The 27669-nt window shown below is 37.3% G+C and overlaps 2 protein-coding genes across 2 annotated transcripts in view; both read right to left on the minus strand.

The window, feature by feature from the left end:
- The window catches only part of LOC117993757 (spherulin-2A-like), a 146028-nt gene extending 120958 nt beyond the window's left edge, over nt 1-25070 (minus strand). The window contains exon 1 of the mRNA XM_069507251.1: nt 25065-25070. The gene's annotated coding sequence lies outside the window, so the exon portion shown is untranslated. The remainder of the gene's footprint in view (nt 1-25064) is intronic.
- sns (sticks and stones) overlaps nt 1-27669 on the minus strand; it is a 345229-nt gene that overhangs the window by 11989 nt on the left and 305571 nt on the right. Inside the window, exons 12-24 of the mRNA XM_069507275.1 lie at nt 23821-23957; nt 21825-21978; nt 19775-19912; nt 19023-19187; nt 15671-15829; nt 11245-11376; nt 10576-10656; nt 8952-9234; nt 5221-5456; nt 4741-4849; nt 3881-4050; nt 1264-1428; nt 758-928 (exon numbers count right to left, since the gene is read on the minus strand). Coding sequence (XP_069363376.1) covers nt 758-928; nt 1264-1428; nt 3881-4050; nt 4741-4849; nt 5221-5456; nt 8952-9234; nt 10576-10656; nt 11245-11376; nt 15671-15829; nt 19023-19187; nt 19775-19912; nt 21825-21978; nt 23821-23957 — 2100 coding nt within the window. The remainder of the gene's footprint in view (nt 1-757; nt 929-1263; nt 1429-3880; nt 4051-4740; nt 4850-5220; nt 5457-8951; nt 9235-10575; nt 10657-11244; nt 11377-15670; nt 15830-19022; nt 19188-19774; nt 19913-21824; nt 21979-23820; nt 23958-27669) is intronic.

A 27669-nucleotide genomic window follows, 5' to 3' on the forward strand; every position in this document is an offset into this window, starting at 1 on the left:
CAATGAAGTAGAAAAATGTTTACAATATAATACATAAAACTAACTTTTTATATAAACTACAGTACGCGGCTAAAAGTGATGAACATCGATCTTTAGAAGGAGATAGCAGATTTGTAGAGCACTGTCTCGGTCGTTGAGACCGACAAAGCGTCATATGGGTATGAGTGACAGAGACAACGCTCTACAAAGATGAAATGTCGTTCTAGAGGTTCATCACTGTACTCAGAGGTTCATCGCCGCGTACTGTAAAAATAAGACAAAGCATAACATGTAGTAGGCCTAGTAACACCACTACAACAAAACCAAAATGTTATGGATTATGTAACTATGTCTGTTATACAGATAAAATATCTAAACTAACAGGCCTAAATCTAGTGCAATAATAATAGCCTTATTCCGTGAGAAGCATTGTAAAAGGGATAGTATAGTTTAGTTTAAAGACAGTGTAGAACAGACTTAGCCACAATATTATGGATTTTATCGAGATTTAAAATCGAGAAACCGGTTATTTCGTATAACTTCTATTTTTTTGTTAAATAAACTAAACATTAAACTCTTATTAGCTATGCTAGGTGTGCAGGAAAAGTAACGTATTCGTACCAATAAAGAAATGAACCATAAATGGTGGCGTTAATTATTGTTCCATCTCACTTACACACTATACCTTAGTATAGTGTGTGAGTAAGACGGAATGATTACCACACTCGGTCTTTTTTATTCGTACGAGTTAAAAAAATGCAAAATAAAAAAATCTTACCTTTCAGTCGTCTAGAGCGTCTTTTGAAAACAAAACAAGCGACTAAAGCGGCATTAATCAAAACCAAAATGGCGCCAGTGATCGAAACATAGACTATCACGGACTTTGAGACGTCAGCCGTTTCTACATACTCTGTGGAAACTATATTTAGCTCGCCTACTTCTGATGAAGCTAAAAAGAAGAGAAAAAATAATAATAAGAAAAATATAAAAGAAAGAAATACATTTTGTTTATTCGAAAGTGTAAACTCAATTACAAAAGAGATTTTCAATTATCATATTTTTGAAATTTACAATCTATTGTTAACAAGAATGCAAATGAAATATGTAACCAAATGAAATTACAATGTAAAACAAAACCTTTTTTTAAAGAACTATTATTAAAAAGCGAATCAATTATAAAAAACTGTTGCATTTTTATAAAACTAACGAACAACGAAGTTTTCACTTTCGCATAAACAATCCACTTATACATAAAACATGAACCACTTTTACATAAATTCAAACCTCGAATACGTTTATTCGTCCTCCTATGCAGACAGTACCCAACCAGCAGTACATTCAAGAGTATAAGTGCTGTACCAACAATGGTTCCCGTTATAATAAAAACACCGGGAACATTGTATGAATTATACTCTTCTGAACTCGACTGTACTGATGACGGTATGACGTCTATGCAGCATGGAATAAGGCACACTTTTGCATAAACTCATGTAAATGTAAATAATAGATACATTCTATTGTGTTTTTCAATTCATTTATTCGTGTTTCGGAATTCATTTATTTAGATTTAATTGTAGCGATGGTGAACCGATCGGTGTAATATTTTTTCTGCATTTTTTGCAAGTCAAGTTGTCGTATTTACGAATGTAAGGAATGTGCATTGTAATTTTTTACCAGTTAAATGGCCGAGGCTTATTTAACAACTGTTTTAATAGCTACCATTCTTTATCTCTAGGGTAGTCTTCTTAACAACACAATTAAAACACGTTAAAATAAAAGATGTATCTACTCTTTAATGAATGCTTATCTTCATTATTATATTATTTAGAATGGTTTTATTTGGATACCGGTATACCTACCTACTTTTAAGAAAGTGTGTGTATTTCTTGGAATGTCCTTCAATCACACCGCAACTGAGCAACGGATTGAAATGATTTTTTGCATGGATATAGTTAAACACCCGAAGAATAAAATAGGCTACTTAAAAAAATTACAGAAATTAAAAATAAAATCTATGTGTATGAAGATATTGTGGGCAATGGGCATCCTCTACCTACTTGATGTATAAATTATTAACATTTTCGGAAGTGATTTTTTTAGTTTTGTTGATGTAAATTACATTAAATTATTGTTTAAACTATTCAAATATTATAAAACATAACGTACCTGACACGGAAAAGTAAACTATTCTAGTATTTCGAAAACACATAGATGGCAATCAGTCTAGAAATCGAATTACAAATCCCCAAATGTTTTCCGAAAACTATTGTTAACGATTCATTCTACATTCATTTTCTGTCTATATGAATTTATTATGAATATTTTATGAACAAATTCGATTTGAATGGTGGAACAATTTGAATTTTATTTGCATAATTTATTTAATAATTAACGCCACGCCGCGCTCTACGGTTTATTAATATTTAATATTAATTAATTAATACTAGATTTAGTTTGAAGCTTAGTTCACCAATTTGTTTGTGTATTCGTAAATTAATTTAGTGCGTCGTATATTTAATATATTATAATAATTAATATCTTGTCAACTAGAAGGTATGTAATTGTATTTAATTTGAGCCTGATTGAAATTAATATTCCGAAGCACGAACTAAATGAGGCGAAAAATGATTCATAGTATACCAATTACGCAGTGAACGACAAAATATAGAAGGCGCGTTTCAAGCAATTGCCATTAGAAAATAGAAACAACAAATTCAGCAGGTCGATTCCGTAAAATCATTATTGCAATCGCAATTGTTGTGATTTGCTGAATTTACAATGAATTGTAGTCAATAGTTAGCGAGTGTCAACCAATCAGAGGTGATTGCGATCGTGACATTGTAGCTGTCATTTTACCGCAATCGCGCAGCAGGTCTGTTAAAATCGCAACAGGCTCCTGATTTGTTCGTATACTCGGTCATGCGACACAGTACCCGTAGTACAAGATTTTACGTCTCACCAAACCAAACCAAATTCGAGAGTCGAAATACTTCCGCGTTACAGTAAACTGGATCTTAAATGCCTTGTTTTAAAGCTCAAGTTTGTGTACACTTCTACAGCCAGCGCTCCAAGCGGAAACATTGCGAAATTTAAATCAGTGGCATTGAATATTTGACTTCAATTCAAGGCTGTTTAGGTCCATTTTACTGTAACGCGGAAGTATTTCGACTCTCGAATTTGGTTTCGTTTGGTGAGACGTAAAATCTTGTACTACGGGTACTGATCGCTGCCGTGATTGCCACACTTCAAGCGACAGTTACGGAGCTGTTTTTCTATTCAGATACAAGTTAGCCACAATTACCAACAATTAATAACATTTGAATTGAAGATGTGCATGGTAGAGCCGCCCACCACGGTAGAGATTTCGGTATAATGGGATGGAACATTTCTATGCTTTGTCGTTCATTGATATATCGCCTTTAGAACACCGACGCATTCGCATGTAGTCAAAGACGAACGCCTTTATACCTTTACATAATGCGTACGAAATGCGTTGGTGTGATAAAGGTGCTAGGATCTATACAAATATTGACTATTTTTCACATGTTATTAAATAGAGTCATATCTAAATATATAAAAGGAAAATGTGATTGACTGACTGACTACAAACTACTGGACGGATCGAGCTGAAATTTGGCATGCAGATAGCTATTATGACGTAGGCATCCGCTAAGAAAGGGTTTTTGAAAATTGAACCCCCTTAGGGGTTGAAATTTGTGTAGTCCGCGCGGACGAAATCGCGAGCATAAGCTAGTTTATTATAATTTTGTTTTCTTCCCAAATTATATCAGAGCCAAGAATGACTACTGACTTCGTAAGACGCCCAGCCCCAGGTTCGATTCTCAGTGAAGTCAGTTCATTAAAAAAAGTCTATCTAGTTACAAAATAACGGTATACTCACTTAATGTGGTAGCTTTGGTGTCATCGGGTCTGTATTTACTCTGACCCATCTTGTTGATGGCCATAACTGAGAACACATAGTCGGTGTTCCGGTCGAGCCCGTGGATGGTGAAGGTCGTCGCGTTCCTCGGGGTTACATCCTCGTACCGGTACGACTCTTCGGTGATTTTACTGTGAAATTATGTTTTTTTAATACCTACCTAATATTATTATTCATCTTTATAGGGCAACTTCTATTTATGAGTTGATAGTGCTCGCAACTGAAAGGTACACTCCTATTAGATTACAACATGGGGTTATTCAAGGGGAGGACCAACGAATTCCTGAAAGGCCGGCAACGCATTGGTGGTTCCTCTGGTGCTGCAGATGTTCATGGGCGGCAGTAATCACTTAGCATCAGGTGACCCGCCTGCTCGTTTACTCGCCATTTTTATTTATTATGGTGAAGGTTGTCGCGTTCCTCGGGGTTACACCCTCGTACCGGTACGACTCTTCGGTGATTTTACTGTGAAATTGTATTTTTATAACAATGTTATTATTCATCTTTATAACTAAAAGAAAAAGGTGACTGACTGCCTGACTGATCTATTAACGCGCAGCTCAAACTACTGGACGGATCGGGCTGAAAGACATGCAGATAGCTATTATGGCGTAGACATCCGCTAATAAAGGATTTTAGAAAATTCAGCCCGTGTATTTCAAGTTTTCAAAATGGCCAACACGATAATTAAAAAAAATTAGAAAGTGTTATTTCTTGTAGGTATAGAAACACTTCATGTGTAAGTACGTCTCGCACTTGGCCGATTTTGTTACACTTTTACTGTACATTTTACTAATAGGTAGGTTATTTTTAAAACTCACCGATATCGAACCCGGAACCACGAGAACAGGCCGCCGTCGAAGCCGGGCACCCACTGCAGAGACACAGAGTTGTGCGTCACGTTGGTGACGGATATGGACGTCACCGGATCTGGAAATGAAAAGGTACGTCAGAACTGTCTGTTTATTATATTTTTATTATTTTTATAGTGTTTTACCTACACTTCAAGAAAATTTCTAAATAATTTTAAATACATATCAAAAATTGCGGACCGGCAGGAATCGACCCCGCGTCTGATTTAGAAATTTTCTTGAAGTGTAGGTAAAACACTATAATAAAAACATTGCCAAATATCGTAGTATGAGTTTGCAGTCGAATACGCATTCAGACGTACGCATTGAGGGTCATACCTCTGTGGTTTTTTTTTTATGCGTACTACCTATTATATGTAAATTTTCTTGTATGTTAATAATAAAATAAAAAAATAAAAAAAAATACTATCATCGGATATATGAACTAACCAGGTGCACTAGTAATGTCTAGTTTGACAGACGTAGTGCTGAAGCCCAGATCGTTCCTCGCTCCGCATTCGTACGAGCCGTAGTCCGCAGTACCGATGTCGTTGATCAGTAGCACAGAAGTGTAGGTTATAGCATCAGTCTTGTGGTACTCCGCGAAGTATTTGGTGGACGTGTTGACGGGGAGTTTTGCTCCGTTCTTCGACCAGGTGAAGTTTGGGGCTGGAGCGGCTTTGCATCTGTGAAAAAAAACTTCTTGAGAATTTTTCGAAGTGAAACTTATTGATCTTTGGGATAAGGACAGCCACTAAGAATTGAAACGGTGTTTATGGGCTAGCAGGTTCTGTAGTCTGTAGCAGTGGCGTGCACAGGGTTTGAAACCAGGGTAGGCACTAGTTAAGTAGGAGCCTGTTCACTGGCAGGTCATAATGAAAAATAAGCATTGAGATATTACAACTGGGGTAAGCAGTGTATTTATGCCTCTATGAGCTGCACGTCACTGTCTGTAGGTGTCACATGACTCTGCATGACTTTTGAAAATTAACGGATATCTATTTATGAGTTAAGTGCTCGCAACTGAACTGGCGGTGTTCCCATTAGATTACAACATGGGGTTATTCAAGGGGCGGACCAACAAATTCCTGAAAGGCTGGCAACGCTTTGGTGGTTCCTCTGGTGCTGCAGATGTTCATGGGCGGCGGTAATCACTTAACATCAAGTGACCCGCCTGCTCGTTTACTCGTCATTTTTATTTATTTTTAAAACTTCGTTTGCATTTTAAGTTGTTTTTACATTCCGTCGGATCTCTTTGATTTTCCGGATTAAAAATAACCTATCCCGTATAACCGGGATGTAAGCTATCTTAGTACAAAATTTCGAAAAACAGTTTCAGTGGATGAGCAGTGAACATACAGACCTACTAGCAAATGTCCGCGACTTTGTCCGCGTGGACTACGCAAATTTGAAACCCCTATTTTACCCTTTTAGGGGTTGAATTTTGAAAAATCCTTTCTTAGCAGATAATAGCTATTTATGTGCATGCAAAATTTCAGCCCGATCCGTCCAGTAGTTTGAGCTGTGCGTTGATAGATCAGTCAGTCAATCAGTCAGTCAGCTTTTCCTTTTATATATTTAGATTAGAAGATTATCCTACACAAAATTTTACTACAAATAAGCTTTCAAATAGGACGCAATTCTGTGTCAAATTTTTCTCACTAACAAACTATTAATTAAATATTCAATCGATTTTACATTAAAACAACCACACGACTACCGAACATAAACACAGGGAATAAATTTAATTTTGAACAAAACAATACACGGAAAATTCGAAACCAATATGTCAGGACATATCAGAGTCACATTAACAAAACAGGGTGCGTTCTGAAAATTCCTACATAATGCCAGATTATCGCTAATTAACAACACGACTGCCTAAAATTCAACTAATACCCCTTTGAGCCGATTTAATCCGCAAACGCTTAGTATGAGTTTCTACACCTCGTTGATAGATTTCGAATTTCAAAATCAGTTCCGTTATTATAAATGCGAAAGTGTGTTTGTTTGTTGGTTTGTCCTTCAATCATGTCGCAACGGCGCAACGGATTGGCGTGATTTTTTGCATGGATATAGATAAAGACCTGGAGAGTGACATAGGCTACTTTTTATCACAGAAAATCAAACAGTTCCCACGGGACTTTTAAAAATCTAATTCCAACGAAGTCGCGGGCATCAGCTAGTGTTATATAACATCAAATGGAGCTGAATTGTTTTAAGGCTTACTGTACAAATAAGGCAGCGCCTCAAACTCAAATCATTTATCCGAATCTTTGTACATTTTTGATTGTCAAATGTTGAATTTGTAAGAGCCCTCTCCATAAACGTGACACTGGCGAAGCAATCTGTGCCCAGTTGGCACACCTAAACCACAATATTTGGGACTTGAATTGAATCTGTAAGATGTAATGGTGATAATTAATTACGTAAACATAAAACTAAAGCTACGAGCACACGCGCCTAAGGCGGAAATTTGGGACTTATAATTCATGAAAATCCGTGGGGCTCTACGTTATAAAGAAACCTACATGGAAAATTTCAAGTTTCAGAAGTTTCCACATTTGTATATATTTCATAATCGTGTAGTCACATATTTTTTGCAAGGTTCCAGGTACAATAATAACTATGTTCCCCCGTCTGTATTTCTGTAAAAAAAAGAAGCCTCGTAGCGTGATAACCGTGGAAGATGTGAAGGCTTAAAGATTTTTTAAAACTCCAATGTGACAACCCTACAAACAGCTGATTGTTAAAATGAACTGTAAAAAATTCTGTGAACTCGAAGTTTGTCAAGCAGCAGAGACAACGAAAGAATCTATGACACTAACTATTTGGTACTACATACCTCATATTTTGTCATGTACCTAGTCATATTATATGATTTATAAAACACTCTGTATATTTTATTTAATTATAGGCATGGCTGAAATTAATATCAATTACATGAAAATTACGAGTTTTACATACACGGCGCTAAATCCTAGATCATAATTAACAACGCGACTGGATGAAACTCTCAACTAATACCTTTTGAAGCTGATTTAATCCGCATGTCTGACAGCTTAGTGTGAGTTTACACAACTCGCATTCGAATCTCAAAATTTATAACTGTAACGTCGAAGTAAAATGAACCCAATTATTTTAAGACTCAGGTTCATAGATTTATCTTCAGCAAGCGCTCCAACTTCGTATTTAATTTAGAGTATCTACATCCTTTTCTTTTTACTAATGCTAAAAAAGGAACGGAACATGACTTTCACATTTAAAGACTCTAAATTTTAGTGCACAATACAAATTTAAACAGTAGGTTCGCGAGTGCGTGCTAAAATCACGGGTTTACCATCTAAAAATTAAATTTAGAAATGTCAAACTGCTTCTGTCCTTTTCATATTACAATAGTAAGAAGAGGGTGCGAATACTCTAAAATTAGGTTGTGCTTAGAATCGGTGCCAGTGTATTGTTTAAAACCCTATGTTTTACAAACATTACAAAAAACATTAATCTTACTAAGTTAAGTTAGCAAGTCTTACTAATTAACGACTATCCCTTACTTTATTTTAGGCGAAATTGCTCTCCTTAATAGATTAATAATTTAAATTAAATTTATGTACTTTATACAAAACAAATATGAAATTTGTAAGTTTATTTATTTTACTTATCTAAATCAAAATCGGTAGGGATTCAGCTATGTGTACCAATGTAAAGCTTTAGGTCTGAGGTTATAATGTTTCGATACTCGAAATTTACCTTCGTTTTCGAAATGCGTGAACTCATACTAAGGATGCAGATACGCTTTTATTGAGCGTTAAATTAGTATGTTTGTGTTAGGCTATATAATTGCGTAGAGGCACACAATTCATTTGTATATTGATAACACGCAAAAAAAAAAATAACGCATCGCACGCACTATATTGTTATGTGAAATTTACTAAAATTAATTTGATATCTAAAACAAAAACCATTTTATTTCACTAGTTTTAGTTTTTTGGCACCAACGCGGGTATGAGTTATACAGTAACTAGCTGATGCCCGCGACTTGTCTTTATCTATACATATGCAAAAAATCACGTCAATCCGTTGCTCCGTTCCAACGTGATTGAAGGACAAACCAACAAACCAACAAAACAACAAACAAACACACTTTCGCATTTATAATAAGGGTACTGATTTACATAACTTACCGACAGGTTAACCTCCCGACTTGACCAGCATTCGAGGCAGATTTGACCAAGCTAGGCGAACTGTCCATTTCCGGTTTAAACTTGACCACGAGCATCACTTCCTGTCTTGTTTCACCGGATATCCCGTTGTTGACGACACACTGGAACCTCCCGACGTCCTCCCGGGTCGCCCGCTCGATGAGGAGGTAGCTGGTTTGATTCCTGGCATCGAAGGTTATGGTGGCGGATGAGAGGTCGTAGCCTTTGCGCTGCCATTTTATGTGCTCTGCTGTTAGGGGGTTTCCTATTTGGGCAACAAAAATGTTGTGTTATTCTTCTAAATTCTTCTAAATATATAAAAGGAAAAGGTGACTGACTGACTGATCTATCAACGCACAGCTCAAACTACTCGACGGATCAGGCTGAAATTTGGCATGCAGATAGCTATTATGACGTAGGCATCCGCTAAGAAAGGATTTTCGAAAATTCAACCCCTAAGAGCGATTACGCACTACACTTCTGACATCCGAGTTATATCCGTCATCCGTGAGAATACCAGCGATTATATCTACGACATACGTTATAAGCATACAAAAAAAAAATCGTATTTTCTCGGACTCGGATCGGGTGTAGTGCGTAACTGCTCTAAGGGGGTTAAATAGGGGTTTGAAATTTGTATAGTCCTTGCGGATGAAGTCGCGGGAATAAGCTAGTTATATAAATAATAATAACATGAAACTCATGCATAATCCAGTAAATTGAAGTCTATTTCATTTAATTATCTTAAAATAATTCTTATGTTAATTTGTAAAATAATTCACAATTTAAATTTTAAAATAATTCACGAACATTCAGAAATTATTCAAAGTAAACAGGCACCGTAATACAACTCGAGACACGTTTCTTATTAGACAATAGACAAGCGACAAAGCTCCCTCGGGAAGGAGAAGAAAATGTATTATATGCAAATTAACCGTCTGACAAAGTAAACGACCACTTGGTCCAAAAATATAATACGGCAAGTGCATTTGAAGGGTGTGTGAACGGATGTCTGTCACAGTTGATGTGTTTTCTAAGTGTTGATTCGTAACGAAGATAGTATAATTTTTTTTGTAAAAAGTTTTTTCTACGTATATATACAAATCTTTTTTATTTAAGTACTGTTATAATGTATGTTTATTAAATATGAATACGATTTCAAAAAGTGCTAAATCTAAATTATACTTTGTAAAAATTGCCAGATTTTGATCTAATTGATAGTTATCAGGCAAAGACTAACGCAAGAATAAAATTTTGTTTGGAGTCTTTATCTAGCACAATATTTTGCTAAACATTTGTCAAATTACTTAAGAGGACTAAATGAAATCCATTGTCTTGATGTCATCCAACCAAAATTAAAAATTGGCCATTATAAATGTTGGATCTTATGAGGGAACAGCAAAATGACATACTAACAAGTTTTAATTAATTTTTGTCTTTGTGTCGGTCCAAGCGTCGTCTTTTCTTTTAATTTATAGACTAGCGCTTGGCTGCAATCAGACCTGCTGGCAAGTGATGATGCAGCCTAAGATAGAGAGAGACGAGAGAAGATAGAGACGTTTGTCTACTCGTAGTCGTGTTGCTGAATGTAGACAAGACGTCTTACCGGTAGCAGTGCATGAGAGCAGCGCGTTCTCGTTCGGATTGGATAAAGCGCTTTGTGACACCGCCTGTATTCCCGCCGGGTCTGAAACAAATGGTCCGAATTATTATGTGCTTTGCAGTTTCTTTGTACGCCAGTCTGAGAGCTGGGGAATAAATTGTTCATGTATTTTAAACAGCAATACATACCCAGGATACCAGGATGCTAGCGAAAATTAAGAAAAGTACCTACTGATAATTACTGATAAGATACCACAAAGAAAACGCGAAACATTATTTAAACGATCCTCTATTTTTTAAAGTTCACAATATACGTGACGTCGCGTCGGTCTTCTATTCAGAAGGTCCGGGCACGCACCTCTTACTTTTATAGAATAGAATAGTTATTTTTTCGGAGTTATGTGCGTTTTAAGCAATTAAAAATCACTTGCTTTAATAACGGTGAAGGAAAACATCGTGAGGAAACCGGCATGCCTGAGTTTTCCATAACGTTCTCAAAGGTGTGTGAAGTCTGCCAATCCGCACTGAACCAGCGTATAGTAGGGCGACGTTCATGCCGCGTTAAGACAATCAGAAGGTCGGAAGGAAAGAGCGACAGAATTGTCGCAATGCGATAGTCGCGTCGTTTAATCAGCCATATCAAACTCAAAGATTCTATAAGGTTCTTACTCACAGTGCACATTGACAGTAATGTTGACAGTGGCCGCGCCTTGCGAGTTGACAGCTTCGCACGTGTAGATCCCAGCGTCGTGGCGCGACAGTCGCGTCATGTTCAGCATGCTGCCTTCAGAGATTATTCTGTCGCCTGGAACAAAATATAATGATTTGATATTTGAAACCTTTCCATTCGAACTACAAACAATTGCACAGATATGCAAAAACAGTGCAACTATTTTGTTTTTTTTTGTTTGATGAGATTCATTCTCGTTGAATGACACAATCTAGAATATCCAGAGAAAACTAAATTAAAATGTGTTATCTCTCTCACAAGAGAAGGATAGCACTTTCATTAAGAGTTTACTTTAAGAGTCTTTAAGTTTAGTTAAGGGATTTTGTGCTTTGAGCGTAAAATCGGACACCATTTCTCACCGTCTTAAGATGGCCGCAGTCGGTCTGAGACAAGAAACGTTCGTCTGCATTAGGCCTTATGTAAATGACATCGTACGAAGTTGTGTGTGTTAAGAATAATAAGCAGATCCCACTTAAGCCTCGGTAACTTGGTAGCGCGACCAAGAAGTATATCGATTACATTTAAACTTGCTACATATATTTAATGTGCCTGACTACATTTCTTAGGCAAAACTAATGTCTGTTCAGACGGACCACATCTTAAAAAGTCGCCAGGCATCAGTGTGTGAAGCTTCATTTACGTCAGAGCGACATACAGGATGTAACCAGAACGCTAGCAAAAACTAAGCGTTATTGTTATACTACCCAAACACAATACAATACCAATAACCATTTGTCTCATTTTGTAGTTTAAGTGATTTAGTGTTTTTCAAATCCGAAATGTACAGCGTGCAAAACTCGGGTCAATGCGCCGCCTGCGACGCGGCATTGACTCCGAGTAGGTTCCTCAAAATCACTTCATGAAGCCCTCGGCAACTTGGGCGGTCTACTCGGCTTCTGGAGCGAGCTTGGATGGCTGGTGTGAAGAATTCAGCGGGAAGGGGCAATGCACGCACAACAGCCGTACGGACACGTGCGGTAACCAGTCCAGAGTGAAGAAAGAAAGAAAGAAAGAGCCTCTATAGCTCAACGGGTAAAGGAGTGGACTGAAAACAGAAAGGTTGACGGTTCAAACCCCGCCCGTATAGTGCACTATTGTCGTACCTACTCATAGCACAAGCTTAACGCTTAGTTGGAGAGGAATGGGGAACATTAGTCATTAAACATGGCTAATATTCTTTAAAAAAAAAAGTGGTCCATCTAAATAGACCCTAAATGTAACTGCATTCCTCAGACAAGTCTAGCTGAATGCAAATGCCTGACTCAGCAGAAAGCATATAAGGGATAAAATGATATATGAATTGAAACTTGGAGTACACTTAGTAATATGCGGAATTGTAGACCACTTAATTGATTTTGAAGTATAAAGTGCGATTCCCCGTCTTACAGTTCTATAAGTTCTTAAGTATGGGTTTCCTGGAAGAGATCACTGTAGTGATAAGGTCGCCCTTTGTTTTTAAATGTCTCCCGGATTTTTTTAAATATAAATTTATAGACTAGCGCTTGGCTGCAATCAGATCTGGTGGCAAGTGATGATGCAGTCAAAGATTGAGTGCGCTTGCCTAGTAGAAGCCAAGCCTTCTCGACTTGAAGGTACCCATATTATTATTATTGGAGGGGAAAACTGATGCTGGAAGGGTGTTCCAAATCTTAGCACTTTCGAATTTAGTTTGAACTACACGACAGTGGAGGAGGCCCAAAAGGAGGGTTATGTCATATGTATCAGATCGGGCTGTTGGCATGCAGATAGCTATTATGACGTAGACATCCGCAAAAAAAGGATTTTTGAAAATTCAATCCCTAAGGTGGTAAAATAGGGGTTTAAAATTTGTGTAGTCTACGCCGACGAAGTCGCGGGTATAAACTAGTCAATTCATATGAGTAATTCTATATCAATTACTACTGTAGGTAATGAAGACGAAGGTAGGTGTAGGTAGGTACTAGGTATAATATACATGCAATTATATATATATACATGCAAAATACATACAATTTTAGCGATTTGACATTTTGACGATTTAGATTAATTACGGTTGCTCGTTACAGATTTAGAACTCGATATTAATTAATTGGCATTAGCGTACCTACTAGACCACGCGTTAATTAATAATTTTCCCACGCGATGTGATTTTAGATTTATCAGTTTCGGGACATACTGTATATTAGGGAAATGAATTATCGACATTAGCAATTTCGAGTTACTAAAGATACCTAATAGGATAATTAGTATAATTATGTTCTAAAATAAATCTTAAAAAATCCTATATTTTGTAAAAGCTCACGATATATTACAAATAAAACATCTGACTGAAGCTAGAGGTCAACGAACGCTGCGTAAGTAGGCCACTCAGAGTCAATGCCGCGTCGTAGGCGGGGCATTGACCCGAGTTTTGCACGCTATACATTGCGGGTTTGAAAAATACTAAATCACTAAAACTACAAGTTTTTGCTAGCGTTCTGGTTACACGCTGTATATGGCCTACTTGACTATTTACTATACACGTCATAGGCAATTTAATCAGTTTTTACTTAATTTATGTCACAAGTAGAAACTGAAAAGTGAAAACTTATATTTTAACCTGTATATTTCATATTTTATAAAGTATCGTTATGATATTTAATGACCACGCATCTCTGTAGATTTGTCCGTATTAATTTGATATTTTTTAATTTAAAGGGAACATTTTTATTTAAAGGTCTAAACTCATTACAGCGACGAGTAAAACTTTTAATTTACGTTTTTTTAATTTATATACTAGCGATTAGCTGCAATCAGACTTGCTGGCAAGTGATGATGCCGCCTAAGATGGATCGCGCTTACTTAGAAGATGCCTATTCACCATTGATTTGAAAGTAAAAGTGCCTATATCAAAATTGGAAGGGAAAACTGATGTCAGAAGTAAAACAAATAAAAGAATAACCTAACAATCGTGTGTAATAAATAACTAATAATAAACATGTACCTCCCATATCTGTGCGAAATAAATAAATGATTCCTAATGATTTTGATTACTAGCTTATGCCCGCGACTTCGTCTGCGTGGACTACACAAATTTCGAACCCCTATTTTACCCCCTTAGGGGTTGGATTTTCAAAAATCCTTTCTTAGAGGATGCTTACGTCATAATAGCTATCTGCATGCCAAATTTCAGCCTGATTCGTCCTGTAGTTTGAGCTGTGCGTTGATAGATCAGTCAGTCATTTAGTCAGTCACCTTTTCGTTTTATATATTTAGATTATGGCTAGTGGCTAGCGACAGGCTTTTCGTTTTTGTAAGTTGGGCGTATACCTTTACACGTTAAAAAAGCTTCAGGGTCGATTTTAATGAGGAGGCGGTTCTATAAACATGTTAGAACATGTTTCTATAGAGGGATTTAATATTTCAGTTTTTCAAACCGAGCGATCCATTTAAAACTCATTACTTATTTGGGTCATGTAAAGGTATCAGGGTTGGTCCAGCCGCAGGCCTGCGACCTTGTTCCATGAGCCAGCGACAGCCTTTTTGAAGCACGCACGAAGGTGCCAAAAGTTGTATGTAGGTATGTGTGTGGTGTGTGTGTGTGTGTGTGTGTGTGTGTGTGTGTGTGTGTGTGTGTGTGTGTTACTCTTTCACGCAAAAACTACTGGACGGATTTGGCTGAAATTTGGAATAGAGATTGATTTTACCCTTGATTAACACATAGGCAAATTTTATAGGCGGAAAATAAACGAGTTTTCCACAGGATTTTGAAAAACCTAAATCCTGTGTTGTTAAGCGAATGTGTCGTGTCACACACAAGCGCACGAATTTCTCTTCACTTTTTAAACATAAAAAAGAATATGCGTGTGGTGTTTTTACTTGATTTTTTTCTCTTCCCCGAATCTTTATTGTCCTGACATTAAATCGCATTCATTATTTTTTTATTTAGTTCATTTTTAATTGCATAAATTGTTAATTAAAAAGTGCATAATAAGCGAGCGAAATTTACATTTCCGAAACGCATCACCAGTGGACGAAACGGAACGTGACGTCACGATTCACGTTTTCAAATTTTTACTCAGATTTGCTGGGATAAAATATAGCCTATGTCACTCTCCAGGTCCTTATCTATATCCATGCCAAAATCACGTCGATCCATTAATAGAGCCTCAATAGCTCAACCGGTATAGGAGTGGACTGAAAACCGAAAGGTCGACGGTTCAAACCCCGCCCGTTGCACTATTGTCGTACCTACTCCTAGCACAAGCCTGACGCTTAGTTGGAGAGGAAAGGGGAATATTAGTCATTTAACATGGCTCATATTCTTTTTAAAAAAAAAATTGCTCCGTTGCGGCGTGATTGAAGGACAAACAAACACACCTTTTCAGAATATCAATAGGATTGTACTTACTTGCACTGCTGTAGGAAGACTGCGTGATGGGCAGGCCGTCTTTGGTCCAGGTGTATGTGATGCTGCTAGGATTTCCGTCAGCTCGCAGCATGATCACAAGGGGTTCGTTTTCGACCCCTACTGTCGTGTATTGGGTGGTCTCGTCGAAGATTGGTGCGTCTAGAACAAATATGACCCTGTTATTTTACAATCATCATCATCATCATCATAATCATCATCAAACTATCGCCAGCTCACTACTGAGCACGGGTCTCCTTTCTGAATGAGAATGATATGGCAGTCAATTTCTTCTTTTATACATGTAGATTTATTTATAATATTTGTGGACAGCACAAATTTCAAAGCCCTTTTTTACCCCTTAGGGGTTGAATTTGAGAATCTTTTTTAGCGGATGTTTACGTCATAACAGCTATCTACATGCCAAATTTCAGCCCGATCCGTCCAGTACAAAGAATTTCTAAGTACTACTTCGTAGTACAACTATGTCGATGGTCCAGTAATTTGAGCTGTGCGTTGATAGATCAGTCAGTCGGTCAGTCAGTCAGTCAGTCACCTTTTCCTTTTATATATTTAGATATCTCGAGTTAGAATGAAGAAATCGTATGAGAAATAAATATAAAAAAACTAAGCATAAAAACACCTCATTTCACAAGATCAGAGCCCACAACTTGACACTAAAACACCTTAGATAAACCCCTACAGCTTAAAGTTAAAGTAAACACTATACGTACGTAAAAGAAAATTGTAAAGAAAATTTTTTCCAAGAGACTGCGGCGAGGCGAACCTCAAACTATGAAAGGGGATTAGCTACTTGAGATTCCCTTATAGCGTGAGATAGTTGCAATTTTCTTAAGTCTTTCGTCCCATCGTAAGAGCAACGCCTTTGACTATTATTTGAAGACTACATTTTCCCGTGTTTTTTTTAAAGAATATGAGCAATGTTAAATGACTAATATTCCCCTTTCCTCTCTAACTAAGCGTCAGGCTTGTGCTAGGAGTAGGTACGACAATAGTGCAACGGGCGGGGTTTGAACCGTCGACCTTTCGGTTTTCAGTCCACTCCTTTACCGGTTGAGCTATTGAGGCTCTAAACTTTAGGATCTAATGCTACGGTAGTAGATTAAGAGCCCGTGAGGGCCAGACCTTCGTTATTTTATAAAAGCTGAAAGTTTCTCTGCGTATTGTCCCCAACACAGGAAGAAACGATCAGCGACTATGAAGTTTAGATCATGGTGGCTTTGGGAGATAATCAATACTAATATTATAAAGAGGTAATGTCGTTAAGTTTGTTTGTAGGGGGTAATCTCTGGAACTACTGAACAGATTTTAAAAATTCTTTCACCAGTAGAAAGCTACATTATTCCTGAGTGACATAGGCTATACGGGATCTTTAAAAACCACGCGAAGGCGAAGCCGCGGGTGTCAGCTAGTAGGTAATAAAAGTGTAAAAAATAAAAGTATAAAGTCAATTTTTAGGGTTCCCTCGCCGAATGGCAAAAAACGGAACCCTTATAGATTCGTCATGTCTGTCTGTCTGTCTGGATGTATGTCACAGCCACTTTTTTCCTAAACTATAAGAGCTATACTGTTGAAACGCTTTTCCAGTCTTTTATTTCGTTAGCCAGAGTCTATCGTTTTTTAGGGTCCGCAGTAAAAGCAATTACCCTTATAAATACGCCCAATCTCGTGTCTGTCTGTTTGCGTGTCCCAGCCATTTTAAAAATAAATATAAGAACTGGAAGGTTGAAAGTTCGTACAGTTAACAGAAACCAGCTAAATACAGAAAAAAGATAGGTACTAAAGAAAATGTCGATTCATCTGGAAAATTGTGTGAAATTGAACATCAGGGGAATTTTAAATGGCGGCCGGATTACGTTTGTTGAAATGTGAATTGGGAAAAATGGGAAAAATATAATGCGGATGGGAAAACTCTGGGACGATCAGAGAGAGCACGCTGAAGTCTTTGTACGTCAATGCTGCTTTCATTGGTTTCTTGAAAATTTTCATCCAAATTAATGATGCATTATCATCAAACCATCGATGGCAACTAGGTAAAGAGCACGGCGGGGTGGTTACGTAAAACGATGCAGTAGCGACAGCAACGCTACAGCAGTAGCAATGCGACAGGTCATTTGCTGTCTCTATTCTTCTTCTAATTTTGCTTTGTGGCTAATGCTGTCTCTCTCTAGCCGGACGTTTGATAGCAATGTTCGCGAGATTTACGCCTCTCGCGAGATACGTTATCCCCCGCGGGTCTCTTGTCGGAATGAAAAGGGCTTTGGCCATAGTCCACCACACTAGCCAGGTGCAGATTGGCAGACTTCACACCTTTGTCAAGGAGAACTTTCAGGTATGCCGGTTTTCTTCACCGTTAAAGCAAGTGATATTTAATTGCTTAAAACGCACATAACTTTAGAGGTGCGTATTTTTTCAGTTAATTTATTTATTTATTTTATTTTATTTTTCATGTACCGAAATTATTGTAGTCACATAGTAGTAATAAATTAAGTTACATTGGAAATGCTTATATCTAAATAAAGTTATAATTAAAAAGTTACATTAAGCAGCCACAGCCAAAGCCTCACACCAGGTTTCGCTTACAGTTTTGTCATAGTTACATGGAATAAAAGAAGAAACTGACTGACTGACTTTAATGTTCTTTCTACAGAGAAACCAAACCGTGGAGACTTCATGGGACTTAACATAGGATTTTAAGCATTGTTCTTTATATTGTAAGCTAGCTGCCCTGGCGAACTTCGTTCCGCCTAACAGTCGATTCAATTTTTTTTTAAAAATTCTCCGTAAGAACCATCCTCGTACTTCAAGGAATATTATAAAAAAAGAATTAAGTAGCGAAATCTGTTCAGCTGTTCTCGAGATTTGCGATGAGCAACACATTAAGTGATTCATTTTTATATTATAGACTAGATGATGCCCGCGACTTCGTCCGCGTGGACTTAGTTTTTTAAAAATCCCGTGGGAACTTTTTGATTTTCCGGGATGCAAGCTATCTCTGTACCAAATTTCTTCAAAATCGATTGAACAGATGGGTTGTGAAAAGCTAGCAGACAGACACACTTTCGCATTTCTAATATAACTAGCTCATACTCGCGACTTCGTCCGCGTGGACTACACAAATTTCAAACCACTATTTCACCCTCTTAGGGATTGAATTTTCAAAAATCCTTTCTTAGCGAATGCCTACGTCATAATAGCTATCTTGCATGCCTAATTTCAGCCCAATCCATCCAGTAGTTTGAGCTGTGCGTTGATAGATCAGTCAGTCAGTCAGTCAGTTAGTCACGTTTTCCTTTTATATATTTGTATGGATAGTATGGATACTAATACTTACATAGCACTTTAAGTGTTAAGGCGTCGTGCACACTGCGTTGTAACGCTTCGTTCATCGCCTGGCAAGTGTACACCGCGCCGTTCAGCTCCTTAGTAATGTTAAGTTTCAACTCTATAGTGGACACCGTCCCTCCGTGAAGACCTTTCTTAAGCTGCATGGGAAGACCTGGAAATTGGATTTTGATTAGCTTAAAAACATAAAAAAACCGGCCAAGAGCAAGTCAGGCTCGCGCAACGAGGGTTCCGTACTACAGTCGTATTTTTTCGACATTTTGCACGATAATTCAAAAACTATAATGCATAAAAATAAATAAAAATCTGTTTTAGAATGCACAGGTAAAGACCTTTCATATGATACCACACTTGATATAGTTATCTTACTTCGAAAATTGAAAATACTAATTATTAGTTCATGGCCACAATTTAATTTTGGTTTGTGTGATCTAACCCTAAATTCACGGTTTTCAGATTTTTCCCCAAATGTCAGCTATAAGATCTACCTACCTGCCAAATTTCATGATTCTAGGTCAACAGGAAGTACCCTGTAGGTTTCTTGACAGGCAGACGGGCAGACAGACAGACAACAAAGTGATCCTATAAGGGTTCCGTTTTTCCTTTTGAGGCACGGAACCCTAAAAACCGATAAACACTGGGGTTCCAAAGTGGCGATTTTGCACCGAAAAGCGCAGCAAATGTGCGTTGATAGATCAGTCAGTTAGTCAACTTTCCTTTTATGTATTTAGAAGATTATACCTTGTACAGGAATGCCATCCCGCCACCACGACAGTGTAGCGGGTGGGTTGCTGGAGGCGGCGTCGCAAAAGAGCGTGGCTTCGATTCCCGGCTTAAGCTCTTCCGGTTCCGCTCTCACTTTCACCGCTTCTGGTGCAACTGTGACAGAAAAAAATTAAACTGTGGAAACTCCCTTCAGTGGTATTCCCACTAGATTACAACATGGGGTTATTCAAGGGGCGGACCAACAAATTCCTGAAAGGCCGGCAACGCATTGGTGGTTTCTCTGGTACTGCAAATGTTTATGGGCGGCGGTAATCACTTAACATCAGGTGACGCGCCTGCTCGTTTGCTCGCCATTTTTATTTTAAAAAAGATATTGCTACTAAACAAGTTTTTTTTTGTCATTATATACAAGTTATCCCTTAACTACAATCTCACCTGGTGGTAAGTGATTATGCAGTCTAAGATGGCACCTTGCTAACTAAGAAGGGGTATGGATTCTAAGTAGCCACGGCTGAAGCCTCCCACCAGAAATAATAATCTGGAGAGTGACATAGGCTCATTTTTATCCACGAGATTTTGAACAAATTTGCATCCACGCGGACGAAGTCGCGGGCATCAGCTAGTTAGAGATATAAAAGTGGTTATTTATACCAAAAATCTCTAATTATTAAAACTGTGTATCTCTACCAATTATAAAATTCGAGCGAAACGCCATCCATTCCGCTTAAGGAACAAAAGCTTTCACGTCGCGTCCCAGAATAATAAATAGACTGACTTACAAACAATATTAAACTCTCGCGTTTTTTCAAAAAAAAAAACCCGGCCAAGTGCGAGTCGGACTAGTGCACCGAGAGTTTCGTACTTTGGAAGGATCATCAATCATCATGATCAACCCATCGTTAGCTCACTACTGAGCACGGTCTCCTCTCAGAATGCGGTAGTTTTCCTCACGATGGTTTGCTTCAGCATCAAAGCAAATGATATTTAATTACTTAAAACATACAGAAATTTGCAAAGTCAAAAGTGCGTGCCTGGATGGAACCCTCCGAATAAGAGGTTCATGATTCTAGGTCAATGGGAAGTAGACTAAGTTTTAATTCCCTTGCGATAATGTGTGACATAAACGGCCATATCTTTTGATTGCGTTGACTTAGAAGTTCGATTAATTCACAGCTCCAAGGGATTGTAGACCAGCCAGAGTATTTCATATAAATTTCATGCACCTTGATCCTCTACGCGCGTTCCTGAGAAAAAAGGTCTTGACAGACAGACAACGAAGTTATTCTATAAGGATTCTTTGTTTTTGTTTTTGAGGTACGGAACTCTAAAAACAAGACAATTAGTCTCGCGCAACTCGGGGCACTAACGATTTAACAGGCATTACAAAGACTCGTGCTTTAAATTAAATTCCTTAGAGTTTCGTTGCCCGTAGTTTATCCACGATCAATATAATTCCGGAGCGTGCTCGGCTTAGGAAAAGTTTGTGTACCTCTAGTTTTAAAGTTCGCCCCAAGAATAGTGATTATATTTTCGCGAAAATTATAATACTTAAAACAAAGTTTATAACATTTATAACACGAACCATTATAACCAAATGAGTAATCGTTAAAGTATCATAAACTAGTTGATGGGAGCGACTTTGTACGAATTTAAGTTTTAAAAATCCCGTGAAAAACCTTTGATTTTTCGTGATAAAATGTAAAGTTGGCCATATATATATATATATATACTTACAGTGTAAATTCAGTGTAACAGTTTCAAAGAGCGGGATCTCATGTGGCACTGTTGGTCGCCTCACATCTGTACTGAGCTTGGTTATCAGTGGAGTTGGTCATATATACTTACAGTGTACATTCAGTGTAACAGTTTCAAAGAGCGGGATCTCAGTGGCACTGTTGGTCGCCTCACATCTGTACCGAGCTTGGTTATCAGTGGAGTTGGTCATATATACTTACAGTGTACATTCAGTGTAACAGTTTCAAAGAGCGGGATCTCAGTGGCACTGTTGGTCGCCTCACATCTGTACTGAGCTTGGTTATCAGTGGAGTTGGTCATATATACTTACAGTGTACATTCAGTGTAACAGTTTCAAAGAGCGGGATCTCAGTGGCACTGTTGGTCGCCTCACATCTGTACTGAGCTTGGTTATCAGTGACGTTGGTCAGGATTGATATCTCCGCTGATACCGACTTGTCCGTTGTTTTCGTTATTGAATGTATCTAGAAAGAAAAAGATTTTATTTATTTATTTAGTTTAAAATATAATTATTCAAAATATATATTATATATTTTGAATATATATATATATTATAACAAAAATTATATATTATATAACTTATTCATTTGTGTACAACTCTTCTGTCATAGCTTTAATCTGTCGATAAGTTACTTAGCACCGATGTTATAATATTATGTCAAAAATTGTGTTGTGTTGTGTCAAAAACAAGCATTTTTGGAAAATATAACAATGTTGTTAAGTAAGTTATCGACCGATTATTTACAGATAGCTGAAATTCACCCGTAAAAATTTTGTTCAAATGAAATCGGAATTAAAAAGTCTTGTTACAATTAAATGAATAGTGACCCATTTCAAAACGTTGCAATCTGTCAGTCTGTCTGATTATACGAGCTCATCTTCGAAACAGCTAAACCGACTTTGACTAGAGTTTCACAGACAGATAAATTGACTATAGTATAAGGAGTAATCTAGGTGACTTTTTATTAAAAATTCTGAGTGGGCAAAGCCGGGATAGGCCTGCTATTTATACATAAAAATAGTCATCTTAAAATTAGTATTAAAAAGAAGATTTTGAGTAAAAATGTTTTTTGTAAAATATGTCATTCTAAGCAAATTTACAAATTAGGTCTAAAAGGCGCCATTATTATCGCCGACATGACAGTTGAAATGAAACTAGGTTATGCCTGCGACTACACAAATTAATTCAACCCCTATTTTATCACTTTAGGGGTTGAATTTTCAAAAATCTTTTCTTAGCGGATGTCTACGTCATAAAAGCTATTTGTATGCCAAATTTCAGCAATGGTTTGAGCTGTGCGTTGATAGATCAGTCAGTCAGTCAGTCAGCCAACTTTTCCTTTTATAATATATTTAGATTCTACTCGGGCAAAGTCAGTGCGAACCTGTTAGTTATACATAAAAATAGTCATCTCAAAATTAGTGTTAGAATTTCTAAACTGTGAGGATCTTTTGAGTAAAAATGTTTTTTGTAAAAGATGTCATTCTAAGCAAATTTACAAATTAGGTCTAAAAAGGCGCCATTATTATCGCCGACAGTTATAATGAAATGAATAATGATCCAACTCAAAGCGCTCGAGTTTGCTGTCTTAACAATATTTTCATGAAAAATAATGACAAAACGCAATTAACATTAGGTACGCCATTTATTTTAGAAGCCTCCAGATCTCAACGGCTTGGAGTAGGTACTAACTGGAATTCAAAAGTAAGTAGATTAAAAACTAATTACGACTATTATCATACCTACAGCCTACAGGTTACGGAGAGTGCGCCTAAGAACTTTTTGACCTGGTTCCTCCCTCACCTTTCTACTATCGCACCGCAAGGTATCGCCAAGGTTTGCACCCTTAGCTACGTAGTCGAAATTCCACGGATACATACGAAGCGATTTGCCTCCTCATTTCTAATTCGAACCGCTAGGATATGGAACGCCCTTCCAGCATCAATTTTCCCCTTCAATATTGGTACCTTCAAGTCAAGAGTGAATAAGCATCTTCTAGGCAAGCGCGCTCCATCTTAGGCTATATTATCATTTGCCAGCAAGTCTGATTGCAGCCAATCGCTAGTCCATACTAATTATTATAAATGCGAAAGTGTGTCTGTCTGTCTGCTAGCTTTTCGCTTAGCTCAACAGTTCAACCGATTTTGATGAAATTTGGTACAGAGTTAGCTTACATCCCGGGGAAGGACATAGGCTACTTTTTATCCCGGAAAATTAAAGAATTCTCACGGGATTTAAAAAAAAAACTACGCGGACGAAGTCGCGGGCATCATCTAGTCTATAAATAAATAAATTATTAATATACCTTTTTGTCATTCTTAAACCACGTCAACGTAGCCAGTGGGTTGCCGCCAGATGAGATGCAGGACAACTTCTGTACCGTGCCCGCTGAGAGTGTCGTACCAGGGATGTAGCCAGTGATCATAGGTGCGGAAGGCGGATCTGAGGACAAGAAAACAATGTAAATAAGGAGGTTTTTTTACATACAGGGCGTAACCAGAACGCTGGCAAAAACGAAGACAGGTGATAGTACTGACCACAAAAAAAACGAAAAAATCGAAAAAAAAAAAACCAATATTCTGTATAATTTCACGATATATTGCAAATAAAACATTTGACTGACGCTAGACGTCAACGAACGTTCCATAAGTAGGTCACTCGGAGTCAATGCCGCGTCGTAGGTGGGGCATTGACCCGAGTTTTGTACACTATACATTGCGGGTTGGGAATACCAAATCACTAAAACTACAAAATGAGGCAAATGGTTATTGGTATTGGATTGTGTTTAGGAAGTATAACAAAAACAAATAGAAAATAAATCTTAAATTAAAAATACTCAAAATTTTGGTGCACTCTACAAATTTAAACAATATATGCTTACAGCTGATATGTACGTAAAGTCACGAGATTTTACAGTTCTAAATTAAATTAGATTTGTCGGTATTCTTCTTATTATACTGTCAAGAAAAAGATGCAAATACATACTCTAAAATTTTGTTGTGCTCAGAATCAGTACCATTGTTAAAATAAAATACATAAACTAACAGTGAATAAGATTCGTTGAATTTTGAACATAAAATATTTCAGATGTTACCTAATTTCGTTCTGACTATGATTTTTAAGATTACTGTAGGTACATAGAGTTAATCTAGAGCATGTTCTGTTAAAAAGTTTTTATAACATAAAATAATGTACGTATTTTGCTTTGTTAGTAGAGTTACTTAATTAAATACACTTTCAGAATTATGTCAGACATACTTAAAACACGCTTTGTTATTTAAGTTTTAAATTAAAAAAGATAATTAGTTTTAGCAAAAGTTTTTATAATGATTTTGTTATAAGAACTTTCGAAAATAATACTTTAAAAAAAAAAACTCCTCAGACACTTTGGGAAACTAGTTAAAAGTTTATATAAGATTAAAATTTTGTCTGATATTCTTAAAAAGATAACCAGCCAAAAATTTGACGGAGATTCGAAGATTTTACTTAGTAGCAACTAAAATTAAATAAGACTAGCTTAGTCCCCGACTTCATCGCCATGGACTACACAAAGAAACCCCAATTTTACTCCCTTATGGGTTTAGTCACCTTTTCCTTTTTTATATTTAGATATTAGAATTGATATGGATTTAGGCGACTTACCTACACGTTTAAGCACTCAGGGTTCTTAGGGAACCCCGGACCAGAGACCATCGTACCCGAAGGGCGCCAATGGGACCCTAATACTAAGCCTTCGCTGTCCGTCTGTCTGTCAGCTCAGCGGGCTGTATCTCATCAACCGTAATAGGTAAAAATATGAAATTGGTATCACAGTATGTGTATTTATTTCCAATGCCACTTTAACAACAAATAAAAAATAAAAAAAGGCCGCCATGAAAATTAAAAAAAAAAAGTGTTATGTCTTGTACAATGGTACGGAACCCTTCGCGTGCGAGTCCAACTGGCACTTGACCGGTTTTTTTTGTTTCTACTGTAAACGAAATAAAGTCGTACGCCACATTTTTCTTTGTATGTTCCTTTATACATGCTGTGTATCTTTTCACAAAGGTGGCATACTTTATCTAAGATCTATGTGGATCTAGATATGTCTACATAAGGATAGTTTTAACGTACGCACTCAGATTAATAACTAGGACACTCCACCCTCACAGAGAATACCATATGACAGAGAGTTCAAAGCAGACACATATTATTGTGTATAGTAGGGATGATGACTACTAGTCAAATATATTTTTCATAGTTAATTTTCTTGTATTTCTTTTTCATAAATTGTATCTTATCAGTTAGTTAGTGCATATATTTATTTAAGCATTGTTGTGTACACATATTAAGGGTTACCACCGCTTGGATCTTAATCTATTGTTTTTTATTTTTATTTGGTCCATTTATATCTGAAACCTGTTTTGTGTGCCTTTATAATAAAATAAAATAAAATAAAATCAACTACTTTTTATCAAACGTCAAAACGCTCACGGGAGCTTGTATGAAATAGAATGTGACGTCATAAACATTAGACTTTTTTTTAAAGAATATTAACCAAGTTGCTGACTAATATTCCCCTTTCCCCTCCAATTAAGCATGAAGGTTGTGCTAGGAGTAGGTACCACAATAGTGCCACGGGTGGGGTTTGAACCGGCGACCTTTCGGTTTTCAGTCCGCTCCTTTAAGCGTTGAGCTATCGAGGCTCTAAAGCTAGAGCTAGAGTTTGAGCTTTACGTTGGTAGAGCAGTTAGTCAGTAAGATTTTCCTTTTATTTATATTCTATTCTATACCCTCTATCCTATTATCCTCAATGTGCGAGTGTATCCTCTATCTTCGGAGGATATCACGGATCTCCTGTTTTCTGTAAAAAGCGGGTTTTCTTCCATAAACAATGGCGCAGCGTAACGAGGTCGCCATTTGATCCTAGAAAATATGACAGCTGGTACACTCGGATAAGGATTTCGTTATAATATTTACTAGCCGACCCGCCCCGGCTTCGCTCGGATGGAATTCCGAAAATCGAGGTGGGGGTTGAATTTCCAAAAATCCTGAAACACGTAACCAGGGAGCATGGACACTGGTCGGCTCCTTGGTTCCCCAGGGACTACGGCACCCTACCTGTTTCTACCTATTTGTAAATTTGGCTGAATAAAAGGTTTTTATTATTATTATTATTATTATTTCTTCATTTGTGACCGAAACCCCATATTCTAATTTTCATGCAAATAACTCGAGTTATAAGTGGAATTTCGTAAAATTCTTTCTTAGTGGATACGTACTCTTTAGAGAGAATACACCCTCAAAATTTCATGTCTCTAGGACCAGCGGTTTAGGCTGTGCGTTGACATATAAGTCAGTCAGTCAGTCAGGACTTTGAATTTTATACATAAGGATGATGCCTCGCTGGTCTAGCATGTTTGGCAGCGGATGACGAGGCCATGGGTTTGATTCCCGGGTCGGGCGAAAAAATAGGTATTAGGGTTTTCCGCCAAGAAATTCACGGTACTAGTGCCCGGAGTTAGGAAGTTGGCAGTGTGTCACCCCCGTGCCTCGAAGAGCACGTAAAGCCGTCAATCCTGGACCTTAACTATCTCCGGTCGTGTCGGATTTCCGTTCCATCGGGCTATGAGAGTGAGGGAATAGAGACACAAACTACACTATATCACCCGCCCAGTTGGCTAATCTCTATACAGACATATAGCTATTATAACATACATAGATAACCGCGAAGAAAGGATTTTTGAAAATCCAACCCCTAAGGGCGCAAAATAGGGCTTGGAAGTTTGTGCAGTCAACGTAGACAAAGTCGCGAGTTTTTTTAAGCAACTGAGACAAGCTCACTGTTATTTAAAAAAAAGAAACTTGTTTTCTCCAGAACAAATAACAATAATTCTTTTCCAAAATAAAACCAATAAAAGCTAAACAATACCGAAATTCCAATAAGCTTAAATCTAATAAAAATGATGATAAAATCTGGAAAGTGACATATTTATTTTATTAGAGGGTAGAATAAAAATTCCGATAGCGACAATATGTGGTCGACTGTACACTGATTGGGCGGGATGCCAGGATATCGAGGTTATGTGGGTTCTCTATCTTATTATTGTAGTTTTAGAGTTCCTCATAATAATCTTCAAGACAGTACTTTTGCACCACAGACCACAATTCTCTG

The sequence above is a fragment of the Maniola hyperantus genome, chromosome 25 (assembly GCF_902806685.2).
Source record: "Maniola hyperantus chromosome 25, iAphHyp1.2, whole genome shotgun sequence".
Lineage (NCBI taxonomy): Eukaryota > Metazoa > Arthropoda > Insecta > Lepidoptera > Nymphalidae > Maniola > Maniola hyperantus.